The sequence below is a fragment of the Tetrao urogallus genome, assembly GCF_951394365.1.
Source record: "Tetrao urogallus genome assembly, chromosome: 1".
Taxonomy (NCBI): domain Eukaryota; kingdom Metazoa; phylum Chordata; class Aves; order Galliformes; family Phasianidae; genus Tetrao; species Tetrao urogallus.
In genome coordinates, this window is record NC_136813.1 from 170985520 (window position 1) to 171008417 (window position 22898).

General features: G+C 42.3%; 1 protein-coding gene across 1 annotated transcript in view; it reads right to left on the minus strand.

The window, feature by feature from the left end:
• Positions 1-13115: 13115 nt before the first annotated feature.
• Positions 13116-22898, minus strand: part of LOC306944845 (maestro heat-like repeat-containing protein family member 2B) — a gene marked incomplete at both ends in the record, with an annotated part of 36453 nt that continues 26670 nt past the window's right edge. Inside the window, one exon of the mRNA XM_079533468.1 lies at positions 13116-13794. Coding sequence (XP_079389594.1) covers positions 13116-13794 — 679 coding nt within the window. The remainder of the gene's footprint in view (positions 13795-22898) is intronic.

Below are 22898 nucleotides of genomic sequence, written 5' to 3' on the forward strand. Positions count from 1 at the left end.
TTCACTTTATGGCCAACGGTGGCAGAAGCAACAACCCTAGGACTATTTCAGACTAAGCTGAAAATCACCGCCTATGAGCACAAGCCACATAAACATCCCAAAGGTTCTTCTTTACAAGGGCCTGCTGCTACATGAAGCCAAAAGTTGCCACAACCTCCACAGACTCTCCTCATAGGCACCACAACTCCTCACAGCTCTGGGGCTGCACGCAGTGCTTCACTTCTGCTGCTGGCTCTGTTCAGTGGCATGGCCCTTGGCCACACCAGGCACACTAGCTCTGTTTCTGTTGCCTGGCACCAAGGCTCCCCTTACTGTTCATTCAAGGAACACAAAGCAGCTGACCATGAGTGGACCCTAGGCAACCTCATGGTGTCCCACAAATCAGGTCTGGCAAACACATCAAACACAGTCACCTTCACTGACAAAGTACCATAAATCCAATAGAAACAGCAGATTATTTCAGCAGGCTGAATACACAATTCATTTAAATTAACTGAAGTTAAATTTTGCTGGGAAACAAAGCAGTTAAGGTAGCACAATATTACCTCTATTTTTATGATAAGAAAAGAACTCTCAGTTACTTTCAAAAATATGAGGTCTTCAGACAACTTATAGTCTGCAGTCAGTATGGCCTTCTGAACAGTAAAAAAAAAAAAAAAAAAAAAAATCTGTTTCTGAATTTAATCTGAATTTTATTTCATGTTTGCACTTAATATGCAAAAAATCCTATTGGCATTCAGTGATTTTGTTGGATTAGCTATGTTAAGGTTGAACTTGAACATGTGTAAGAATCATTGTAATTGAAGCTGTCCCACACCCACCTATCAAAAGCTGCAGTCCTATCCCAGGATTCTGAAAACCACCAAAAAAACAAAAAAAAAAACAAAAAAAAAAACCAAACCAACCAAAACCTGTCTTCAGAAATTATTTGAAAAGCTATTATCACAATCCAGGAAATGCAAATCATTTGATAGCATCGCCAAAACCCAGATGGTTCTCAGAGTCCATGCCAGGGAGGAAAATGTAATTTTTCCCCAACTTTTTTCCCCTCACTTGAATCAGTATCTGTAAGGTCAATTATCTATGTGCCTAGATACTCTTTGCCAAACACCATCACTATCATCCACTGCTTACAGTTTGCTGAAAAGAAAATCTCATGCCATGTCACAGAATCACAGAATGGCCAGGGTTGGAAGGGACCTCAAGGATCATGAATCTCCAACCCTCTGCCACATGCAGGGCCACCAACCTCCATGTTTAATGCTAAACCAGGCTGCCCAGGGCCCCATCCAACCTGGCCTTGAACACCTCCAGGGACGGGGCATCCACAACCTCTCTGGGCAGCTGTTCCAGCACCTCACCACTCTCTGGGTAAAGAATTTCCCCCTAACGTCCGACCTCAATCTCCCCTCCCTCAACTTAATACCATTTCCCCTTGTCCTGCAGTTATCTACCCTTTCAAAGAGTTGATTCCCCTCTCCTCTGTAGGCTCCCTTTAGGTATTGAAAGGCTGCAATGAGAATACCTTCATCCCAGCATTTGTGCCCACTGACCCCAGCCATCATTTGTTGCAAGCAGACATATGCTGCACAGAATTTTCCAAGTGCAAGTTAACTTATGAACACCATGTCTTTTCCCAATACAATACTACTTTACCACATTATTTTTAATTAAAGAACAGCCCATTAGCCATTATGAACACTCACTGACTGTCACTCTGCGACATTAATAGATTTCATAATTGAAATTCAGACATGATATATAAGTGGATCAGGAATTTCTAACAGTGCTTAATTTGTGAATTTAAAAACGTGAAAAACAAGAATGAGACTGAGCTCAGGCTCACATGCATAAAAACAGCAACAACATTCTTTCAAATGCTTTCAAAATTAGGTAAGGCAAAAACAACAATAACAGCAAGCAAAAAACCCACTACTTCTTCCTCCTGTTTGATATATCACTCCAATCAAGCAGGGACATGAGCATTACAACCCAAATATCTTCTTGACTTACAAATGCCTGATAATATAAGTAACCACTTCATTATGATGTTAATGTAATTTACCTCTGTAGTACAACAAAGCTCATATTTACCATATCTAGAGTGCAGGAAGTGCAGCCTTTAACAGGATCTACAAGCAGACTGCTGATGAGTAAAGTAGAATCCATAACAGACACCAGGTCGAGAAGAGCATGTGAAATAGACAACAGAAGTAAGCAACAGCTCTAAGTCAAAATCCGGTGGATCTGAGGAAGCACTACAGTACATGATTGTAAAACATGGATTTATTTTTTTTTCCCCACCAAGATTGTTTTCTCAATGCAGTATTCAGAGGTACAACAGTTAAAGAATACAACTGGGATGATAAAAAGACACCAACAAACTCTTCAAGTGCCTTGAAATAAAGAACCTATCCACATAGAAGAATCTAAAGCTGGTGTTTTCAGAAGCTGGTTTTCTTCCACTTTAAGTAAAAGGAATTTATTGTTTCCCGGATACTATACTAGAAGGAGGAGCAAGAATTGCAGGTTTACATCAACCATGGACAGGAGCCAAGGCATTCTAATAGTTGGAACAAATTCTACTAACAGTACAGTCAAATCTCTGTTCTGGGCAGATGCTTTCTTCTTTAAGATGAGCACTGCTGCAGATTTCCTATTGCCTACTAAACTTCCAACATTCCTACTTTGCCGAAAGAAGTTTTGTGCAATTTCTCATGAGGCCTGAGGACCACACTTTCCTTTTCTTCTGATTCTACTCAGCACTAACAGTGCAGGCAGGTCTTCTCGTCACAACTGCACCAGCTGAAGAGAGGTTCCTATCATCTGTAAGAGCCAATTTACACAAGCCAACGTTTATAGAAGAATCAGTGACAAAAAGTTCAGACCGGTGACCTCTTGACTACAGGAAGCCATATTCACGCCCTGAATACTTTAAAGAGCATAGAAACATAAAAAGATTGTGGTCTACAGGCAGTTAGACCAGAGTAGTTGGTCAGTAGCTGGCTGATATTTTTCTAGTAGGGTCCAAAGGATATCAACCTTCAGACAAGGCAGCCAGCTATTTAGCCATGCTGACTCACTAATATTATAAAATTCTAGTACCTAAATCTAAAGCACTGAACAGCAGAAAGATAAAAGGAGAGTGCTTTGTTAGTTAAACTAACACAGAAAGTTCTCTCCAAAGTGGCAGAATTTGATCTACTCATTGAAAAAAAGGCAGCAGAAAAACAGCAGCTAAGTAGGAATCCAGATTAGTGAGTTTAGATACTCTTCCGTCACTACAGCCAATGGTACAGGTTGAGTAACAACTCCTTCAGAACAGAAAACAAAAGACAGACAGTTCACTGAACTGGAGAAACCAAGAAATTACACCATCCTGCCACTGCCCAGATCACCACATGAAGCTGCACGCCCATCCACGTAGAAAAGGGCTATTTACTCTGTCTGTGAAGTACTAGGGAATGGATACATGGAAAACAGTTGGGAACTGAAGTTACTGGTTGCTTATTTCTCCTCTACCCATCCTCGTGCACTGCCTTATGTCCTGAGGCAGGGGCAATTTCTAGATGCTGTGATTTCCAGTGTCAAAGCCTTTCCAAGTAGCAATCCAAAATGCTACACATAGAATGAAAGTAGAAGAAACAAATCAAAAACAGGAGATTAAAAAAAAAAAAAAAAAGAAAAAAAGAGTAAAGTGCTTTCCCCACCTTCATGTTTTACCATTCAGTCAGTTACAGTGCTCAGTAGACTTCTGGTTTATTGTTCCACTTTTTGGTAAGCTTGTGTGGGAATGACAATGAAAGCCTGACAAATTCACGATATACACCCATAAAGCTGCTGCATATATTCTTTTATATAGTAATACTAGTTTCAATCTATACAGTATCAGATATCTGCTTTCAGAAGTGATCTGTCACTCTCGTGGGAACTCTGCCAGAAACTTCACAAAGGAAGCTTACACTTGAACTTCATCTAGAAAACAATAAGGCTGTGCTCCTGCCAGGAAAAAAAAATAAAAAATAAAAAATAAATCAGATTTTATTAGATGTTCTGAATTACCTAATATGCTAAGATTGGAGTATTCCTGAATTGAAGTAGTTGATATGACGCTCATCAAACAAGCCATTTGTTTCCTAGATTCAGAATGCAGGAGGAAATTGTTTTAAGTACAGTAGCCATTAAAATACAAGCACATATACAGACACACAAATGATCTGTTAATACTGTCACCCTTACAACACTGAATGAAGCCCAGCTTTCTGTACCGAGAGGAATTCCATCTAGTGTGTTCAGCTCTCTATCAACCTTGTTCAATGTTCCTGCACAAAGTGCTCTGTGACACAACTCATCTGGGCACAGCCTCAGCCCTACTTGGTTTTAAAGCCACCAATAAATTGCAAGTGGCCAGAAATTTAAGTTTTGTTCAGTTTTATTTTTCCCAAATAGAATTGCAATAAATGTTTTTATATAATAGAAAACATGTAAATTAGCACACTGCATTCCCATTTCCCCAGGATAACAGTACTTCTATCAGCAATTTGATAATGCATTCAGATAGTATTTATGAAACAGGAGCACAAAAACAAACAGATGAGAAGCAATAATTCAGAAGGTCAAGATAATTTACTAATCTAGGAAGCTCAGAATACAAAAAGGTAAAAAAAAAATTAAGCAGTGATATTTAACAAAGCAGAAAGTAGTACACTTCAAAAAGGACGTCAAGTGCAGCCAAACAAGTGGCAGTAATGCAGAAAAGGATCTGAGAGCATATATCAGCTCTCTAATGTTAGGGTCAATGATGTAGTACTGCTGCAAAAAGGGAACTGCTCATTATGAACTGTACTCTGCAGTGTATCAAGAGGCTGCTGCACGCAAAGCAAAAAGAAATTATTGTGCTGTGCCCACAAGTCATCTATATTCTTAATTGAGATCCTGTGTGTATTTTTTTTCCTAAATCTATCTTAAAGCATAATCCCCAATGGAACAATCTAGATAACAATTACATAACCTAACAACCAAAGGGGTAAAAGAATCTGGTTTGCTGTGCAAGACAGAATGGAGGTGAAGAGAGCATGCAACAGACACCCTGGACCCTTACCACCAAGATGTAATTCCAAAACAGCTTTAAATGATGCTGAGCTGGACTGTTCTTAATATCTACTGACTGCTTTTTTACCTATTTGTAACTTAAACATTTAAAATGAAATATAAACATTTTTTAAATAGTCCCATTCACAAGGTTAAACAAGAAACAGAAGGATATAAATCACCATAGAATTTGGGAGAAACAAGAGGCAGGCCTCATAAGATGTTTGTTCAACATCTTCATCAGTGACCTTGATGAGGGGATAGTGGCCACCCTCAGCAAGTTTGCTGATGATACGAAGTTGGGAGGATTGGCTGACACGCCTGAAGGCCGTGCTGCCATTCAGCAAGACCTGGACAGGCTGGAGAGCTGGGCAGAAAAAAACCAGATGAGGTTTAACAAAAGCAAGTGTAGAGTCTTGCATCTGGGGAGGAATAATTCCATGCACCAGTACAGGCTGGGGGATGACCTGCTGGAGAGGAGCTCTGTCGAAAGGGACCTGGTTGTCCTGGTGGACGACAGGTTGGCCATCAGCCAGCAGTGTGCCCTCATGGCCAAAAAGGCCAATGGCATCCTGGGGTGCATTAAAAAGAGTGTGTCCAGCAGGTCGAGGGAGGTGATCCTCCCCCTCTACTCTGCCCTGGTAAGGCCTCATCTGGAGTACTGCGTCCAGTTCTGGGCTCCCCAGTACAAAAAATACAGGGATCTCTTAGAAAGAGTCCAGCGGAGGGCCACGAAGATGGTGAAGGGCCTGGAGCATCTCTCCTATGAGGAAAGGCTGAGTGAACTGGGTCTGTTCAGCCTTGAGAAAAGAAGACTGAGAGGGGACCTGATCCAGGTCTATAAGTATCTAAGGTGGGGGGGGCAGGATGGCAAGGCCGGACTCTTTTCAGTGGTGAGTGGAGACAGGACAAGGGGAAATGGCTGGAAACTGCAGCATAGGAAGTTCCACACAAATGTGCACAAGAACTTCTTTACAGTGAGGTGACGGAGCACTGGAACAGGCTGCCCAGGGAGGTGGTGGAGTCTCCTTCTCTGGAGATGTTCAAGACCTGCCTGGATGCCTACGTGTGCTACCTGCTGTAGGGAACCTGCTTTGGCAGGGGGGTTGGACTCGATCTCTGGAGGTCCCTTCCAACCCCTACAGTTCTGTGATTCTGTGATAACCTGGGTAGCAGTATGCAAGGTGCAAGTCAGCACCTCCTTCAGTAGTAACCCCATATTTCTATCCTACTCCATGCAAACCTGTAATCAGGTAAGTAATACTAAATCTGCACCAGCCTGAAATGCGTTGAAGGCTCCAGGGAGACCTCATTGTGACCTTGTAGTATTTGAAAGGAGCATATAAACAGGAGGGGGAACGGCTGTTTACGAGGGTGGATAGTGATAGGACAAGAGGGAATGGTTTTAAACTGAGACAGGGGAGGTTTAGGTTAGATGTAAGGAAGTAGTTTTACACACAGAAGGTGGTGACACACTGGAACAGGTTGCCCAAGGAGGCTGTGGATGCCCCATCCCTGGAGGCATTCAAGGCCAGGCTGGATGTGGCTCTGGGCAGCCTGGTCTGCTGGTTGGTGACCCTGCACACAGCAGGGGGTTGAAACTGGATGATCATTGCGGTCCTTTTCAACCCAAGCCATTCTATGAATTAAATTTTTCACCTCACCTGAACAAATAATTTTGAAAATGGTCAAAAACTGTTACTCCCCTGTTTTTATCTACTGTATCTGTTATTATGCATAGCATTATCAGGCATATACAATGCTATCTATAGCATTACCAAGTTCACGGGAATACAATTAGATGAACAATCAAAATTGATTAGTACAAAAAAAACAAGCTGTTATTTTTATTTCTGAGTCACAACTAGATTAGGATAGTGTTTGCTTTTGGCAGCACAGACTGCCTTCCTCAGCAATCCACAGATGGGCTTTTTTCTCCTGTCAGAAAAAAAAAAAAAAAAAACCATAGAAAAATGCCATCTGATGTTTTCATACCTGGTAAAGCAACCAGCAAAGCAAACTTTTGTTTAACACAGCTGCTGATAATAGATATTCCGGTCTGTTGTCTTCAAGCAGTTCAGAGCAGCGGTGGTTTTCTACCCGAGATTACAAAGTGAATCATTTATTTCAGGTCAGCTTTAGCTATATTTACCTGAGCTCTGGTTTTAAGCCAGTGGTTGTGCCAACCTGAATTACTGTATCCCATGAACTAGACAGCCAAGACTACAGAAATCATTCCAAACCAGAGTAGCACTCTAAACTGCTAATAGGATCCATTTAAATACAAGATGCATTTCCTTACCAAGATAACTGCTTACCCTTCTGCTAGACTAGCAGTAGATTTTCACCCTCCATTACAAAATGTATTTAATTTGAAACTGAACTGAATGGTAGACATACAAAAGAATTACCTTAAAAAAGTAACTACTGTATTTTTATTTTTATTTTTATTGTGTCAATGTACACCATTTGTGCCTTCCAATAAGCCTCTCACCTCAGCAGCTATATCCTACAATTACTCCTATAACCATACAAATTCCCTGTGACTATTGCAGAACTTCAACACAGAGGCTGAAGGTTTGTCTACACAGAATATTTCTGGGACAACTGATCCTACAAGAATGACACCACCTGAACTGTATTCAGCTTGGTATTCTGACAACACTCAACCTAGACCTCAAATCTTTGGTTATTCAAACAAGATTTACTTCTGTCAAATTAAATTCCGACTCCTTGAGCAGATGAAGCCAGACCTTACTTCAGAATTAAAAACAGGATGTGCAGCTGTAGAAGAACTGGCTACCTTGCTCGTATTGGTATGTGGTTTCACTTCTAAGAAAAGAAATACATCTGAGAAGAAACATGACTCTGCAAGAGTAGTTTGATACCTGATGTGCAAAACAAACACTTCCCAAAGGAGGTGACAAGTTACTGCCAGCAGTAGGAGCTTGCTGGTCATCAACCCAGCACTTCCACCTTAGGCAACACACACACTTCAAGGCTCACAAACAGGAAAATCTTCCTGTGTCCCTGGAAACCCAAGATAAAAGCACTAAGGTGTGTCCTTCCCACTAAGAATGAAACTCCATCTACATACCTTTAAATTAAACAAAAAGGGCTACAGAACAATCTGCTTCCACAGCACTAACAATGAACTCTTCTCAATCCATACCTTGAAAACTCTTCCATAATATCACACAAATTTCACTTTTAGTTATGATTCCTGAAAATCCAAGTCATTTAAATGTGACAAAGCCAACTGTCTATAGCTACTGATGGCCCCATTACAGAGAATCTTAGCCCTTAGCACTTCACAGGATTGGATAAAATTACACAGAGAAATTCAAAGAGATAAAATTGTTGAGGACAAATTGCAAACCTCATTCACCCGCTTCACTTCTAGCTTCATCCCACAGCAGCAGGAAAGTCCCAGAACAGTTGTAGCAAAGGAGGTGAGGTTTAACATTATTTCCTGTCACAAGATGATCCAACTATTCTGTAACTGAAACACTGCTGCAACCCCTATCATTTCAAGATTTCAAACTGATCTATGTTTCTTAAAAAAAAAAAACAAAAAAAAAAAAACACAGATGTCCACCTTGATTTCATCATGCAACAAAAGCTGTATAATCTTTCCAAACCAGCAATAAATCAATGTGTAATGTATCCATCTGCCAGATCTCAGTGGAGACAATGTGCTGCCACAATACAGCATGCGTTTCAAATGTACAACAGCCTCCACATCTTCAATAAAAACACAGCAGAACAACACACTGTTATCATGCACCTTACTCTCTTCTTTACAGCAATTCTCAACAGAACTACCAAACAGAAAGGTTATAGATCTGAAAAACAATTAACGTACACATAAATGCTGTGACTTGATACAATCATGTATGACACCACAGAAATTTGAGGCCACGCTTAGAGCATGCCACTTCATCCTGAGGCCTGTTTTGAATAGAGGCATCACAAAAGCAGAACAGAAAAAGAGCATTATGAACACTTCCTCTACAGGTCCAAATTCACTGCAGAATGATTGAGCTATCTCTCCACATTACTATCCACAGAAGTACAACCAGACTCTACATAGCATCTCTAACATGTCAGAATGGTTTCATCGTCTCATGATTGAGATTCATACACTTCAGTAAGGCACAGAATGCCTTACTGACCTCACCCCACAGAGCTGCACACTGACACTGCACAGCCATGCAGAGAGTTCTGAGGGATCTGGAAAGGCAGATAGTATTGTGGGTACTGAGAGCAGCAAGGGACACCAACACAGACAACAGGAAAAAAAAAAAAAATACTACTAATCGCTTAAGCTTCTTTAACAAAAGGTCAGCATGAACTGAGGAAGCTATATGTGGGAGAAGAGCTTTAACCTTTGCTCAGCAGCAAGCTGATCTCACTAGGAAGCGGGGATGCGTCCCTGAGAAAAGCACTTCACAGTGACAGCTGCTGCTCACTGCGCTGTTGATATCACTCCTTCCTCTTCCTCCAAGGGGCAAAGGATCCCCTGCTACACCACTGAACCCATCCTCATCTGTCAGTCTCAGCTGCACTTCACTGTGTGCCATCAGTTGCAGGGACAGCACCACACCTCAGCTCTAGGGAGAAAGGGCAGCTAAGCACAGAACAACCAACATGCAGCAGGGCCACAGCAGGACTACAGGACACTGCACTATAGGGTCATGTTGCAGATATCAGACTGCTGTCAGTAACTAACAACCACCACTCTGCATGACGTGCTCAGAATCACAAGACTCCTGAGGTACAGGGGAGTTTGTGCTCCTGGTCCACATTAGCAGCCAACCTTTTGTGAGGGATGGAGTGGACAACACTCAGAAATGGAGAACTCCTTTATAGCTGCAGTGACTTGCTTTTTTTTCTGTGGAAGATGCACAGAGACAGCAAAGAATACTGCATCTCTAGACTGGTTTCTGAGCACAAAAGTACCAGAACCAAAATCCATAACCATCTCCTGACTGGGTACAACATTTCAGCTACCAACACTGAGCACATCAGCCACAGAACCACAGTATCATCACAGTTGGAAAAGACCTCTAAGATAATCGAGTCCAAACATCAACCCACAGCCACCATGCCCACCAAATCACCATCCTTTGGATGGAGCCCTACTGGAGATGCTCACCACCATTAGGGTGGTACCAATGCTCCCCTGTCCCAAGTTCACCTAGCTGAGATCTTCACTTGCTATTTGGGCTTTTATTAGGAGAAAATTCATCCCTTTCAGAAACCAGTACTAAAGTTCCTTTCTGGACCTCACATAAAGGCTTGAAAGAAATCTATGGGCTGCAGCGCCTTCGACTGAATGACCATCACCCTTTCTACATTACTTTTAAGCATATCTCTTATTTTTAGAAAGACAGACATTTTCTCCTATAGTGACAAACTGGCTTTTAAGTAAGATCATGAAGCATCTTTATTCTGCATATACTAACTGTTACTAATATGTTGACAAAGTGCATGTGCTTTCTCTAGCAGTGATCTATGAGCCAAAATAAGTGGCTAGGAGCAGGTCAGAAGCTGGCAGTAGTAGAAGCTTTCACCATCTTAAATGTTTGTGAAATGCTGACTCAACTATCTGGTGATATCACCGCAGATTAAGAAAAAGGTCTCTCCTGCTGCTGAAAAGGCAGGAGAAGGTAGGAAAGTCAATCAGCCACACCAAGGGGGCAAGTTTCCTGAAGAGAAGGAAGCCTGTAAATGTCACCTATTTTGATGTTAATGGCTATTTTAACTGGACTCTCAAGACATTCTCAGAGAACTATTGTTGTTTTGCGCATATAAACACAATGTAAACTTTTGCCATTAAAATTGATTCAACAGCTCTGCCAAAGAAATGCAAGGGACAGTTCACTCCAGCAGCTCTCTCTACCCCAATAGTCTTCCAAAGCTGCTTCCCTCTTCCACAAAATCTCATCCATATGCTCTTGGTACTGAGCTCCAACATGAACTAGATAAAGTTAAGTTGCTCTGTTTGCAAATGAAGATACAAATTATTGAAAAGGCACCTTAACTAATAAAGGGCAGAATTAGAGACATAACTTACACAGAAAAAGATTTCTTTCTTTTAAGAAAAAGAAGTCTAAGCCCTCTCGGGACCATTAGGAAAAACAAGACAAGGCTCTACTTGGATTCATAGTTAGACATGGTCCTTCAGAAGATCAAGCTGGGAGCCAGATCCCCTAGATATTGTTTATAAATGTTTTAATGTCCAAATTGAGAATTATGGTGTATAAAAAGAGAAGTTCAAGCAGCGAGTTTCCTCCTCACCTCTATTACATCACCAGGCATCAGGCCTGGATAGAACTACAAAATGTGAACTTCATGAGTTAGGCTGGGCCCACCTGTCTTCCAGCATACATCCCGGGATTTTGCTCCCTGATAAAGAAAGCTAACCAAAAAGGAATTAATGAATATACATCTGCCAGTGACCAGGCAACCTTCTGGAGCGGCAGGGAGCAGAGCGCAGCAGGAGCAGGTTGTTAGATTTGCCCAGACATCTCATGAAGCCTCACGTAAGAGGGTAAGATTCCTGACGCCATTGCTGACGACATTTTTCTTGAAGTAAAATGATTTATTAACAGCCCAGGGAAAGGGAAATCATTCTAAGCCATAAAACAATCACAGTAATTCCAGTGCTGTTGATAGCAAAGTGATTGTCACAGGCTTACGCAGCAGGCCACTGGCTGAGCAAACATGCATGTCTACAGTAATTATACCTTAAATCCTCAAGCTCCTCAACAGATTTTTGTGAAAAACCTCAAAACTGAACTTACATATCACTTCTTCTGTGAATAATTTGAATCTTAAGCAGCAAATTCCCAATGTCTGCCAGACATTCATCTTACAGACACCTAATTTTACGCTACAAAATAACCTATAATCAAAGTGGTATTTTTGCAACTTCCACGGTACAATCCGTCTTGTGGTCTTACAGAAAAAGTCCCTCTCCTATATGCTCTGGCTAAAGCCAGAAACAAAATATCCAGCAGGACCAGCTCACATTTTAAACAACAGCTCACTAAAATTCCATTAAGTTCTCAAACTCTTTCTACGTTACGACTCTTTTCTAGCAGTGCTGAAAGCATTCTCCTTGTAAGTAGAGCCTGCACACCCTAGACTGACTCGGACTGCATCTAGAGAGGCTAGACAGCAATTTGTGGGCACTGCGAGGCAACTCTGCTATTTAGCTATTCACTCCGCACTCACTGTGACACGGTCACAGTTAGAAGAACGGCCTGCCACAGAGCAGGCACCTCCTCCATGCCTAGGCCATGAGACATTACCACACAACACACCAAGCTGTTAACGTGGGAAGAGCCTGCATCGGCCCCAAAGCAAGTTACAAAACCTGTTTTGCACGGAGACAACCTACAGACCCGCAAGTGCTGCTGAACAGGACTGCCCTCTGGCTGGGCCGGAGGGGGCTGCTGATGGTCTCCAGTCACACCTTGCCTACCTCACAGGCTTTAAAATACAATTGTGTACACACATTAACCAGCTGTTCCTGCTGCGGATTTGGTTTCTTCCCGTACTATCCTCCTATCAGGATCCCAGGATCAAGTACATACTTTGTTAGATGGAAAGGAGCTGCCAGCTGTGCGCACCTGCAAAGAACAGTGTAGGTTCCAGGTGTGCACAGCATGACAGGGCACGCAGTATCATAAAGCTACTCCATATCCATTACATACACGGATAGACAGCGAAACGCAAATATTTTACAGAGGTCAGGAGTCACTACTATCACTTAAACCACACAATCACACTTCTAAAAGTGAGAAAACAGAGAGAACCAAGTTACACAGCCTGCCAACGGCTCAGGCGTTCAGCACAGCCGGAGGCACGCATCACAAAACCGTGCTTTTCCTTACTTTAAAACCTCAGAAACGCAAAGGGAAACACGCGGCTCGGACAGGTACGCCGTGACACGACCCCATCACTCGAGAGGAGGCAGAAACCGCAGAAAAGGCAGACCTTTGCGCCCAGCCGCCTTATTTCAGCAATAAAACGCTGTCTATGGGGGAAGCGGGACACTCAACTCCCCGCCTCCCCCTGTTCCTACAGAGGGCGGAGAGTCGCTCCGTTACGGCCGGGGGGGCTCCCAGAGCCGCCCCCGCGCAGCGCCGCGGCTGTTCCACGGCGGAGAGCCCACGGGAGGATCCGGGAGGGAGGGACGGAGAGCCGGCTGCGGCTGCCGGCAGGGCGGAGAGGAAGGGGGCAGGGAGCGCGGAAAGTTGTATCCCCGGGGAAAGTCGGGAGAGGGGGGCACGCGGCCAACATCGGACCGGCCGCCCGGGCAGGGGAGCCGAGGCGCTGCCACCGGGGCAGGAATTCCCGCCCCAGGAGCGGAGCGCGGGCGTCGTGCGGAGGACGCGGACCCCTACCTGCTGATGGGCGGCGACGGCCACGTCGCGCAGCGCCTCCGTTCCGCTCAACTGCCGCGCAGCCTGCCCCGGCCCGCCCGCCGGCGACCGAGAAGGAAGCGGAGCGCTGCCGCCGCTGCACGGGCAGAGGAAGGCGCGCAACGGCGTGCCCGCCCCCTGCCGGTGGCGGACCGGGCCCGCGGCGGCGGCTCCGCCCACAGCCGCACCCCGTCCGCAGGCGCGGCCTTGTGGGCCGGGGAGGGTCGTCTTGGCAGTGGGTCGTGGGGCTGCTCTGCTTGTGTTTGTACTTCCGTAACGATGAGTTCAAAAGATAACAGCGTGGGGCTGCGTGCACCTGGCAATCATAGAACAACAGAATGGTTCGAGTTGGAAGGGACTTCAATGCCCATCTATTCCCAACCCGTGCCGTGGGCAGGTTGTCACCCCTCCAGCTCAGGCTGCCCAGGGCCCCACCCAACCTGGTCTCCTGTACCTGCAGGGATGGGGCATCCACCGCTTCTCTGGGCAGCTGTGCCAGCACCTCACTGCTCTCTGAGCGAAGAACTTTCTCCTTACATCCATTCTAAACCATCTGCCCTCTTTCAGTTTAAAACCAACGTCCTGTCCCTACAGGGGTTCTTAAAAGTCTTCTGCTATTCTGTCGGCTTCAAAAACATCTTTCTGGAAAATTATTATGTAGCCAAATTTGTTTTCCACTACAGACCAGAAAAATTTCTGCTTTAAAATAAAAAAATCTTTTCTTCTTTTTTTTTTTTTCTCAATTCTTCAGACAGAGCTGATCTGAGTTATTAAAAATAATAATAATAATAATAATAGGTAATCCCTTTTCCCTTAGTGTTGTTTTGTGGCTGCTGATTTTTCTTATTCTCTTCTCCTTTTTCTGTGCTGGTTTCCATCTAACTCCACCACGAGTTGGTGCAGGCAGGCAGGCAGGCAGACTGGCAGGGCACTCACCGTTGTGCTTTGTGGAATAAAGGTTGTGTTGATGCAGCTCCCTCAGCTGGGCTGTTGCTGTGGTGTACATAGAAAGTGCTCACGCAGCAGACAGCCAGACTCAATTACGTTGCTGTCAAACCACAAAGAGAGCATTTTTGCAAAATCAGTGTGGTGCTTCGCTTCTTTGTAGGGAACAGAGTCACACCCAAAATATAGGGCATATCACTCATCATCAAAGCCAGGCTGACAAAAGGAAGTTTCCATGTCTTACTTTAACCACCTCTGGTCAACACATCTTTTGACAGGTTTAAAATAACACATTTTGATCCCAGCTGCTCCTGGCTGCAGGATGTTTGAATGGCAGCCGAGTAATTTCCTCAGCAAGTGCTCCTAAATCCATTCAAGTTTCAGTCATAAGTAATGTTGTAAGGAGAAAAGAAATATAAAAGAAGGATTTCATAGCTCTTTATTCTAAATGTTTGCTATGGGTATATCTTTATTTGACATTATTGCTGTGTTCTCCTGATTGCGTACCAGGTGACACTGCACAGCTTACTCATAAGGTCAGTGTGGTATAAGGAGGTTGGGTCTTTGATAAGGAAATGTTTGCAGTTGGAATAACCGTTTTAAAAAGATAATAGAAGTATCAAATTATTAAAAGAGGAAATAATATTATCTGTGCAGTAACCGATACCTCAGAATATATCTGTCTCTGAGTTAGATAAGTAAAACTTGAGAATGGCCATGATTAAATAACAGCAATCATTTATCACAGAATCACAGAATCACAGAACTGTAGGGGTTGGAAGGGACCTCCTGAGATCATCGAGTCCAACCCCCCTGCCAAAGCAGGTTCCCTACACCAGGTAGCACAGGTAGGCATCCAGGCAGGTCTTGAACATCTCCAGAGAAGGAGACTCCACCACCTCCCTGGGCAGCCTGTTCCAGTGCTCCGTCACCCTCACTGTAAAGAAGTTCTTGCGCATGTTTGTGCGGAACTTCCTATGCTCCAGTTTCCAGCCATTTCCCCTTGTCCTGTCTCCACTCACCACTGAAAAGAGTCCGGCCTCGCCATTCTGCCCCCCACACCTTAGATATTTATAGACCTGGATCAGGTCCCCTCTCAGTCTCCTTTTCTCAAGGCTGAACAGACCCAGTTCACTCAGCCTTTCCTATTTATGTGACTGAATGGGCACTAATAACTCACAGAGTGTGACAAGTCACGGTTCTGGTGTTCCATGGAAATACAGCAGCTAGCTGGCAGGAGCCCAAAGAAGAGGCATTACTGCAGACCCAAGGTGGCTGAGGAAGGCTCTGAGTCCAGGTACCTGTGTGTGAGTCTACTATGCACAGTGCTGTGAGGAACTGAAGGTAGGCTGCTACTAATGACTCATTACCAAAGAATCACAATCACTCTTTGGTAAATCAGATGATCAGCACAACACAGTGGCATTACAAATGCAACTTTTGCACAAATGCTTTTTGTCATTTGTGGCCCCATAGTGAAGTGCTTCTATGTTCCGGTTGTTATCACAAACACTGGCATTAGGGGGTGATTTTAAAATATCACATGACAAAGAACTGACTGCAGCATGCAACGATCTGGGCATGTATAAGCACCACTGTCACAAAGATGCTGTTGCTACATGTCAGAAGAGCTCCTGCATGAAAATTAGAGAACTTGAGACAGCATTGAGCAATAGTGACTTTCTTTTATGAATCAAGCTGACAGAAGTTTGCTAACGTGTATTAATTACACTGCTCATCTAAACAAGCCTCTCTTGTACAAGAGCTGCTCTGAAAGTAATGCCCCCAAAAGAATTTGTTGTAGTTTTCATGTCGATTAATAGGAGGCAATACTTTCGGAGCAACCTTCATATAATTTACCAGTTAACCTCTAAGGAAAACAAACAAACAACCAAACAAACAACAAAAAAACCCAACAACAACAAACAAAAAACTAACAGTATTGTAGATATTTAATTTTCAAATGTCGGACTCCGAAGAGTCTTAAGCATTCAGGTACGCAGAATCTGAACAAAAATAAATTTGTTGGCCTAATCTGAAACTCACATCTCAGATGAGTTTATTTGCTAGTGTCTATAGCATGTCTTGAATTTACTTTCTGGCATCTCTCATAGCTGTTAATTTTTACTGAATGAAATTACAGCACTGCATGATGCTTGTTTTAAGAAAATGAAAGCATTTCCTTCAAGTAATTGCACAAAAAGATAAGTAATGCAGAATTATGTAATTCCACATGCCTTATTTAGCACCCCAATGCTGAGGGGTATAAATGGAAACAAGATAAAGTATGAACATGAGCCTTTTCAGATACTTTATCTTCAGGCTGTTGATTATTGCTCCTGGCAATATTTAATTCTGCTAATCAGTAACCAGTCTTGATTCTTTGTTTTGTCATGAAAGCAATTCCTGATGGCTTTTTAAAACTACGTTTTAGTGTAAGCATAAACTTTACATTTATGCACTGTAAACGGATGCTTCTGCCTTAGCTGATCTTTCTGTGCAGTTTTGAATGAGGCAGTCTCAGAGTGCTGGCAGAGACCTCACTCTCTGAAGCTTGGAAGATCTGTGTGTTATGAGAGTTAATTTTCTTAACATAGTAGTGCTGTCATAGGAAACACTTATCTTGACATCTGATAGGATCAGTACAACCATGCTGTCTTAAATGAGTAAGACACAGCTCCTAGGTGACCTTTAAAAAAAAAAAAAAAAGAAAAAAAAGTGAAGAAGGGAAAATAAAATAAAATAAAAAAATAATAATAATAATAAAACAAAGCAGAAATTACTTAGAAATGCTCCAGGCAATTTACATTGCAGCACTTGAAAATTCTGATTTTCACTGACTTGTGAGTCACTTAAATATAAATATAAATGAAAATGTATAAACACAACTTGAAGCTCACTCCTCTCCCCTTTTCTTTCTCTTTCAAACAGGCAAGAACATGAATAGAAAATTCTTCCTTAGAAATTTCAAAGCTTTCTTCCTGGCATCATCAAGTTTTCTGTAGAAACTCTGAGTCCAAAGGATGGATTTGAACACCTCTAAAAGCTTTTTTTTTTTTTTTTTGCCATTGATGCACTTATCATGACTGATATTTCATATCCTGTACTATTTCTAAAGTAAATCAAAATAAACTCCAGGTGCGATCATATCAAAACTTTCAAATCTCTTCCCTTTATTTATACCCATCTTTGTTTCAAGTTCAAGGCATCTGATTATGAAAGGAGTTATGTATACAAGTGGGCCAAATTCCACTGGCATTAATATAATTGCAAGTATTTAAAGCCACATTGACACTACAAGGTTTCTTATTTAATTCATCTATATTGACTATGGTATAGAACAAAGTCCTCTGTAAATGCAGGACAGGGGGAACCTCCTATGCTGTTTGTTAAAGTTGAACATTAGAAAAGCTATTCCTTTTATGTGGTGACATTAACGTTTTATGAAATGTAATGTTCTTGTGTTTGGTGTCAATGAAGAAAGGACGTTCTGCCATTTAGACAGAAGTGGAAGTTAGTAATTTTTTTTTCTTTTTACCACATTGGACCAATGAATATTTGTCTCAGCATCTGGCACACAGTTATTAGTGCAGACACAGTGAAATATTGGTGGCTTGAGGGCTTACAAGAAATTGCAGTGAGCTGGAGAACCATATGAAATATGCCTGCAGTAATGAAGAGCAAAATGGCAGCCACATGCAACACCTCCAGACTGCAGATGTGGAGATCTTGTGGTTCCTACAATAGCACTGAATCTAGGCAGTTTCCTGAAGAGCTTTAGAAGTCCTTAAAATCTTAAAATTTTAGATGAGTAGATTCTGAACAACACTTAAGACTGAGATCATACTCATTCAGATCAAGAACAAGCATCACCAGGTGGAAGTTGTAGCTGTACTGACAGAGATACAGTACTGTGTGTATTCAGAAATCGCACTCTGAGAGGTGAGCATTCATGTTCAGTGTCCTGCAATAACGTGATTTTCCACACCATGAAACTTGTCCAAGTACCATACTTTCTCACAGGGAGCATATACAGCTTGTGTTCATGTTTATTAATGCTTTGTTTCTGCAAGATGTTATTTCTGTTTATTTTTTTTTTTTTAATACTGTTTCATTTCTTTTCCTTGCAGGCACTATATTTAAATATATCTGCTCCTTTATTGAAATTTGATAATTGTACAGCAATGGTTTTTTATTTGATGTGAATCATTAATAAAAAATGAGTGAGAAGTTAATAATATGCTTTACCGGTGCAGTAGAATTGCATTCCAAAAGCTGGTAAATGACACAAGCACTTATTTTGTCATGTTTCCTATTGTGAGAGAATTGAAAGCTTTTAAAACCTCCATTTGAAGTTTAATAACAGTATTCCCTGCTAATTGTAACTTTTCTATTCTTCAGTTAACCTGCTTTGGCACAGTATCACAAAACATGTAATGCTGAAAAGGCCACTCTGCTCTTCAGACCTTTCTGAAGTCAAGTTCTGATTATTTCCAGAGATGGAAACTCCACAGTCCCTGGGCAGTGTGTTCCGTTTTATAGTAAAAATGTTTTTTGTGTGTTTTTTTTTAATGTTTAAATAAAATTTCCTCTATTTCATTCTGTCAACAACTCCTCCCGATTTCGTATCATCTGCATACTTGCTGAAGGTGCACTGTGTATCACTATCTGGGTCACTAATAAAGAAGTTGAACAGTGCTGGATTTGGTGTCAGTCTCAAGTGTACACTAGTAAGTCTGGGATACTGGTCTCCAGATGAAGTTTTATTGCTTGTCACAACTTTTCTAGTTCCTCCTGCAATCTCTTATTCCCCCTGTTGGTTATCCCTGCTGCATGCATGGATGTGCAAGTACTTCAGAGGGGCACCAAGTCACACTGATACTCCTGAAAAGAAATGAGAGCTTTCTCCATAATGTTGTGATATTAGTACTTGCTTATTTATGTGCATTTGCTTAACTGGGCCCTTTCACCTTGTTCTGTTGATTACAAAGTATCTTGTCCACATTATCCCATGCAATTTGCTTGCCAAAGTGGTCCACCACTTCCTTGGTTGATTGTGGGTCATCATCTTGTCATTTCCACTTTAAAGATCTACTTACCACTGGTTGCCCAGCCAGATGGCAGTGTGACTTGTGCCCCACTTTGACAGGTGAATCCTGTCTCTTCCTAGCTATTACTGACACTCAGAGAGCCCCACAGTCAAAAACAAAACAAAACAAACTGTTGATGCCAGTTGCTCATCCAGCCAATGATCTGCAGCATCTATCAGCATCCCCTCAAACCCTTTCTCTTCCATAGCAGGATCAAGGAGGAAACTGTCTCAGGGCTTTGACCATCACAACCAGTAATGTAATTATTCTTGACATTCTCAATGCTTTCCCTAGCCAATATCATTGCTGGTCATATGGAAGAGCAGCAGAGGATGAAAGTCCAAGGGTCCAACAAGCCTTAACAGTCACCAGTACCTCAGATTCAAGCCCCATCAAGAAACAACCTCCCTTAGCCAGCTAGTCACAAATTGAGACCTCCTTCTCCACTGCAGGAAGTTTACCCCTACTAAGGCTTGCTTCTTCCCCAAGTGGTGATGGGAGCTCAGACTTGGTTGGTGCTCTGCTTTGCTGGATGGAGCCCCCAGCCTCCCAGCACTAAGGGCACTAAGTGCACCAGGGCACTAAATCTACTTTACAGATGCAGATTTGCAGGTGGAAAATGAGCTGTCTTCAGGTTGTCAAAAGTCACATGCCTCTAGCCTCCATCATCATTTTGTTTTTCTCCACTTGTGTAACTCCACAAGAAATGTGCACTTTGATGGACAATTTGTCCATCGTCACCCACCCCTTAGTGCTTAGTCCAGAAAAGCTCTTCTTGTGTTACCAGCCATGAGCAACCATCACTAATTGTCATGTGTATGCATTTCTAGAAGAAAGAAGAGAATCCTATCTTGTCAAGAAACCTCCATGAAAAAAAGACAAGGAAGCTCAGCCTACAGGGTAGAGCTTGTACAGTGTTGGGCCCTTAGGAGATACTGTAATAAAAAACATTACACTTCATCCAGAAATAGAAAGCAGCCTCTATAATTATGGATTCTGCCAGCTCACATACACATGTCACCAGCATGGAATGGCCGGATCCCATCTTTCTAAGCCTCAAATGATGAGTAAAAGAAAAAAAGCAGAGACACTGGTGATCACTCCAACCCTGCTGTCGTGTTTCACTAAACCACAGAAAAGAAACTGCATCCTTCACTGTATGCTGACAGGCATATCCCTGAAAAAGGCCTGACAATCTAGCTCTAACCACAGATTGTTACTGAACTAGTAACAGAGGTATCTGAGTGGCTCTGAAAGTGAAAAATACAACTTGTGTAGCAAACATGGTTTGTTTTTACTGAAGCAGATCCAAATGCAGCTGGCTTCAGGCCAGGCTGATTTATCCAGAGACCAGATTAAACATTTTTCAGCCTAGAATCAGAAAGAACCAGAACTGTGAGAAGCTATGAGATTACTTGGATTGTCACCTCCTCAGTTAATCCCTACGCCCTCTGATACTCTTCACTTGTCATCTTCCTGCTCATATTATGCCTCTACAAATCTCACTGCAACTGCCGAGAGTCTCAAAGTCGTACAGCGACATTAACAGTGAATGCCATAAGGCTCTGGCTCTGCTGGAGCTAGAAAACTCCTACGTCAGAAGTTCTTCTGAGTCCAGCTGGGGCAGAAGTTTAGCCTTGCTAAACAGTAAAACAAATGTAGCAGTGAGTTTCTGTTCATCTGGTGATAATCACTGGGGATTTCTGAGCTCTGAAGGAAAAAAAAAAACTTGTCTCACTGAGTACTTCCTCCTACTAGAGAGCTGAAACACAGGCTGAAAGAGCTTGGGCTGTTCAGCATGGACTAGAGAAGGCTCTGAGGTGACCTGGTAGCAACCTTCCAATATTTGAAGGGGAGCTACAGGAAAGAAGGGGACAGACTCTTTTACTAATATCTGTTGTGATAAAACAAGGGAAAATGGTTTCAAGTTTATACAGGGGAGATCTAGGTTAGATATAAGGAAAAACTCCTTTACAGTGAGGGTGGTGAGGCACTAGATCAGCATGCCTGCAGATGTGGTTGATGCCCTGTCCCTGGAGACTTTCAAGGTGAGACTGGATCAGGCCCTGGGCAACCTGATCTAGCTGTGGTGTCTTTGTTCATTGCAGGGGAGTTGGACTAGATGGCCTTTAAAGGTCTCTTCCAGCTCTAAGGATTCTGTGAGTCTATGAAACTCAAATGTTTTTGAAGGAGGCTTACCTCAATAGTCAAAGTGATACGGTATGAGGTGCAGTCCATTTCAACAACCATCTCATTAAGCAAGGTATCCTGTCAGAACCAACACCTTGTTTTTGCACCAGGGCACTCACTCTTCGTACATCAGAACTTTTAATTGTTTCTCATGCTGCTGCAAAAACCCAATGCTACTGATTTTCTGACACACACACACGAAAAAACAATATACCTTTCAGTAAATTTGTAAAAATTTATATTTCCATATGATGGCAACTACAGATAATTTTAGTTCAAATAATGACATTGGGAGAATACTTATCTCCGTTTCGAAGTGTTCATAGGAAAGAAAGAACTCATGAGAAGCAGGAAGATTCAGTTTCTGAGTAACTGAGAAAAGTTACCCTTTGATGTCAGGGGTTTTCCAACTCTTCAACAATTTGTTGGGCTTGTATTCATGTCTCAGCTTAAACACTTGTTTGTAGGCATGTCTTTCAGACTTTCATTCTCTGGTTGTTTTTTTTTGTTGTTGTTTTTTCAATTTCTCTGAAACACAGTGCCCAAACCTGGCCACTCTATTTTAGCTCTACCAACACAGAATTATTCATGGCACACAGTTCTCTTAGATGATGTTTTTTTTCATTTTTGCCACAGCAATCTTGTTGATTGGTGTTAGGCTGTGACTGCGTGCAGCTCCTACACCCTCCTCTGTAGATCTGCTACCCCACAGAGTTTCCACTGTTATATTTACTTGGCTGATTTCCCTAAGGCGAACTGTATTTACACGGCTGATTTCTCTAAGTTGAAGCATGTCTTTTTTGTACCATTTCTGCTATATGTTAATATCATGCTGAAGTTAATCATATTTTCTAAAGTCTTTTGCATATCTGTTTATTTAACAAGAGACACTCCATCATTTGCAGTCTCAGTGAAAGCCATGGGCTGTACTACAACCAAGGCAAACCACTGGGGTAGCCCAGCACTAGATTTGGGCAATGTACAGCTGAATGCAGTTTTTTCTTTCAGTGTTGTATACACATAATATAAATTTTCTCAAATCTTTTATGCTAAGATTTCTCACAGATGTCTCATGAAAAGCAGAGTCCAAAATGCTACTATCAAGGACTATAACTTCCACTGTTTTTCTCTTTTCTACATGACCTGA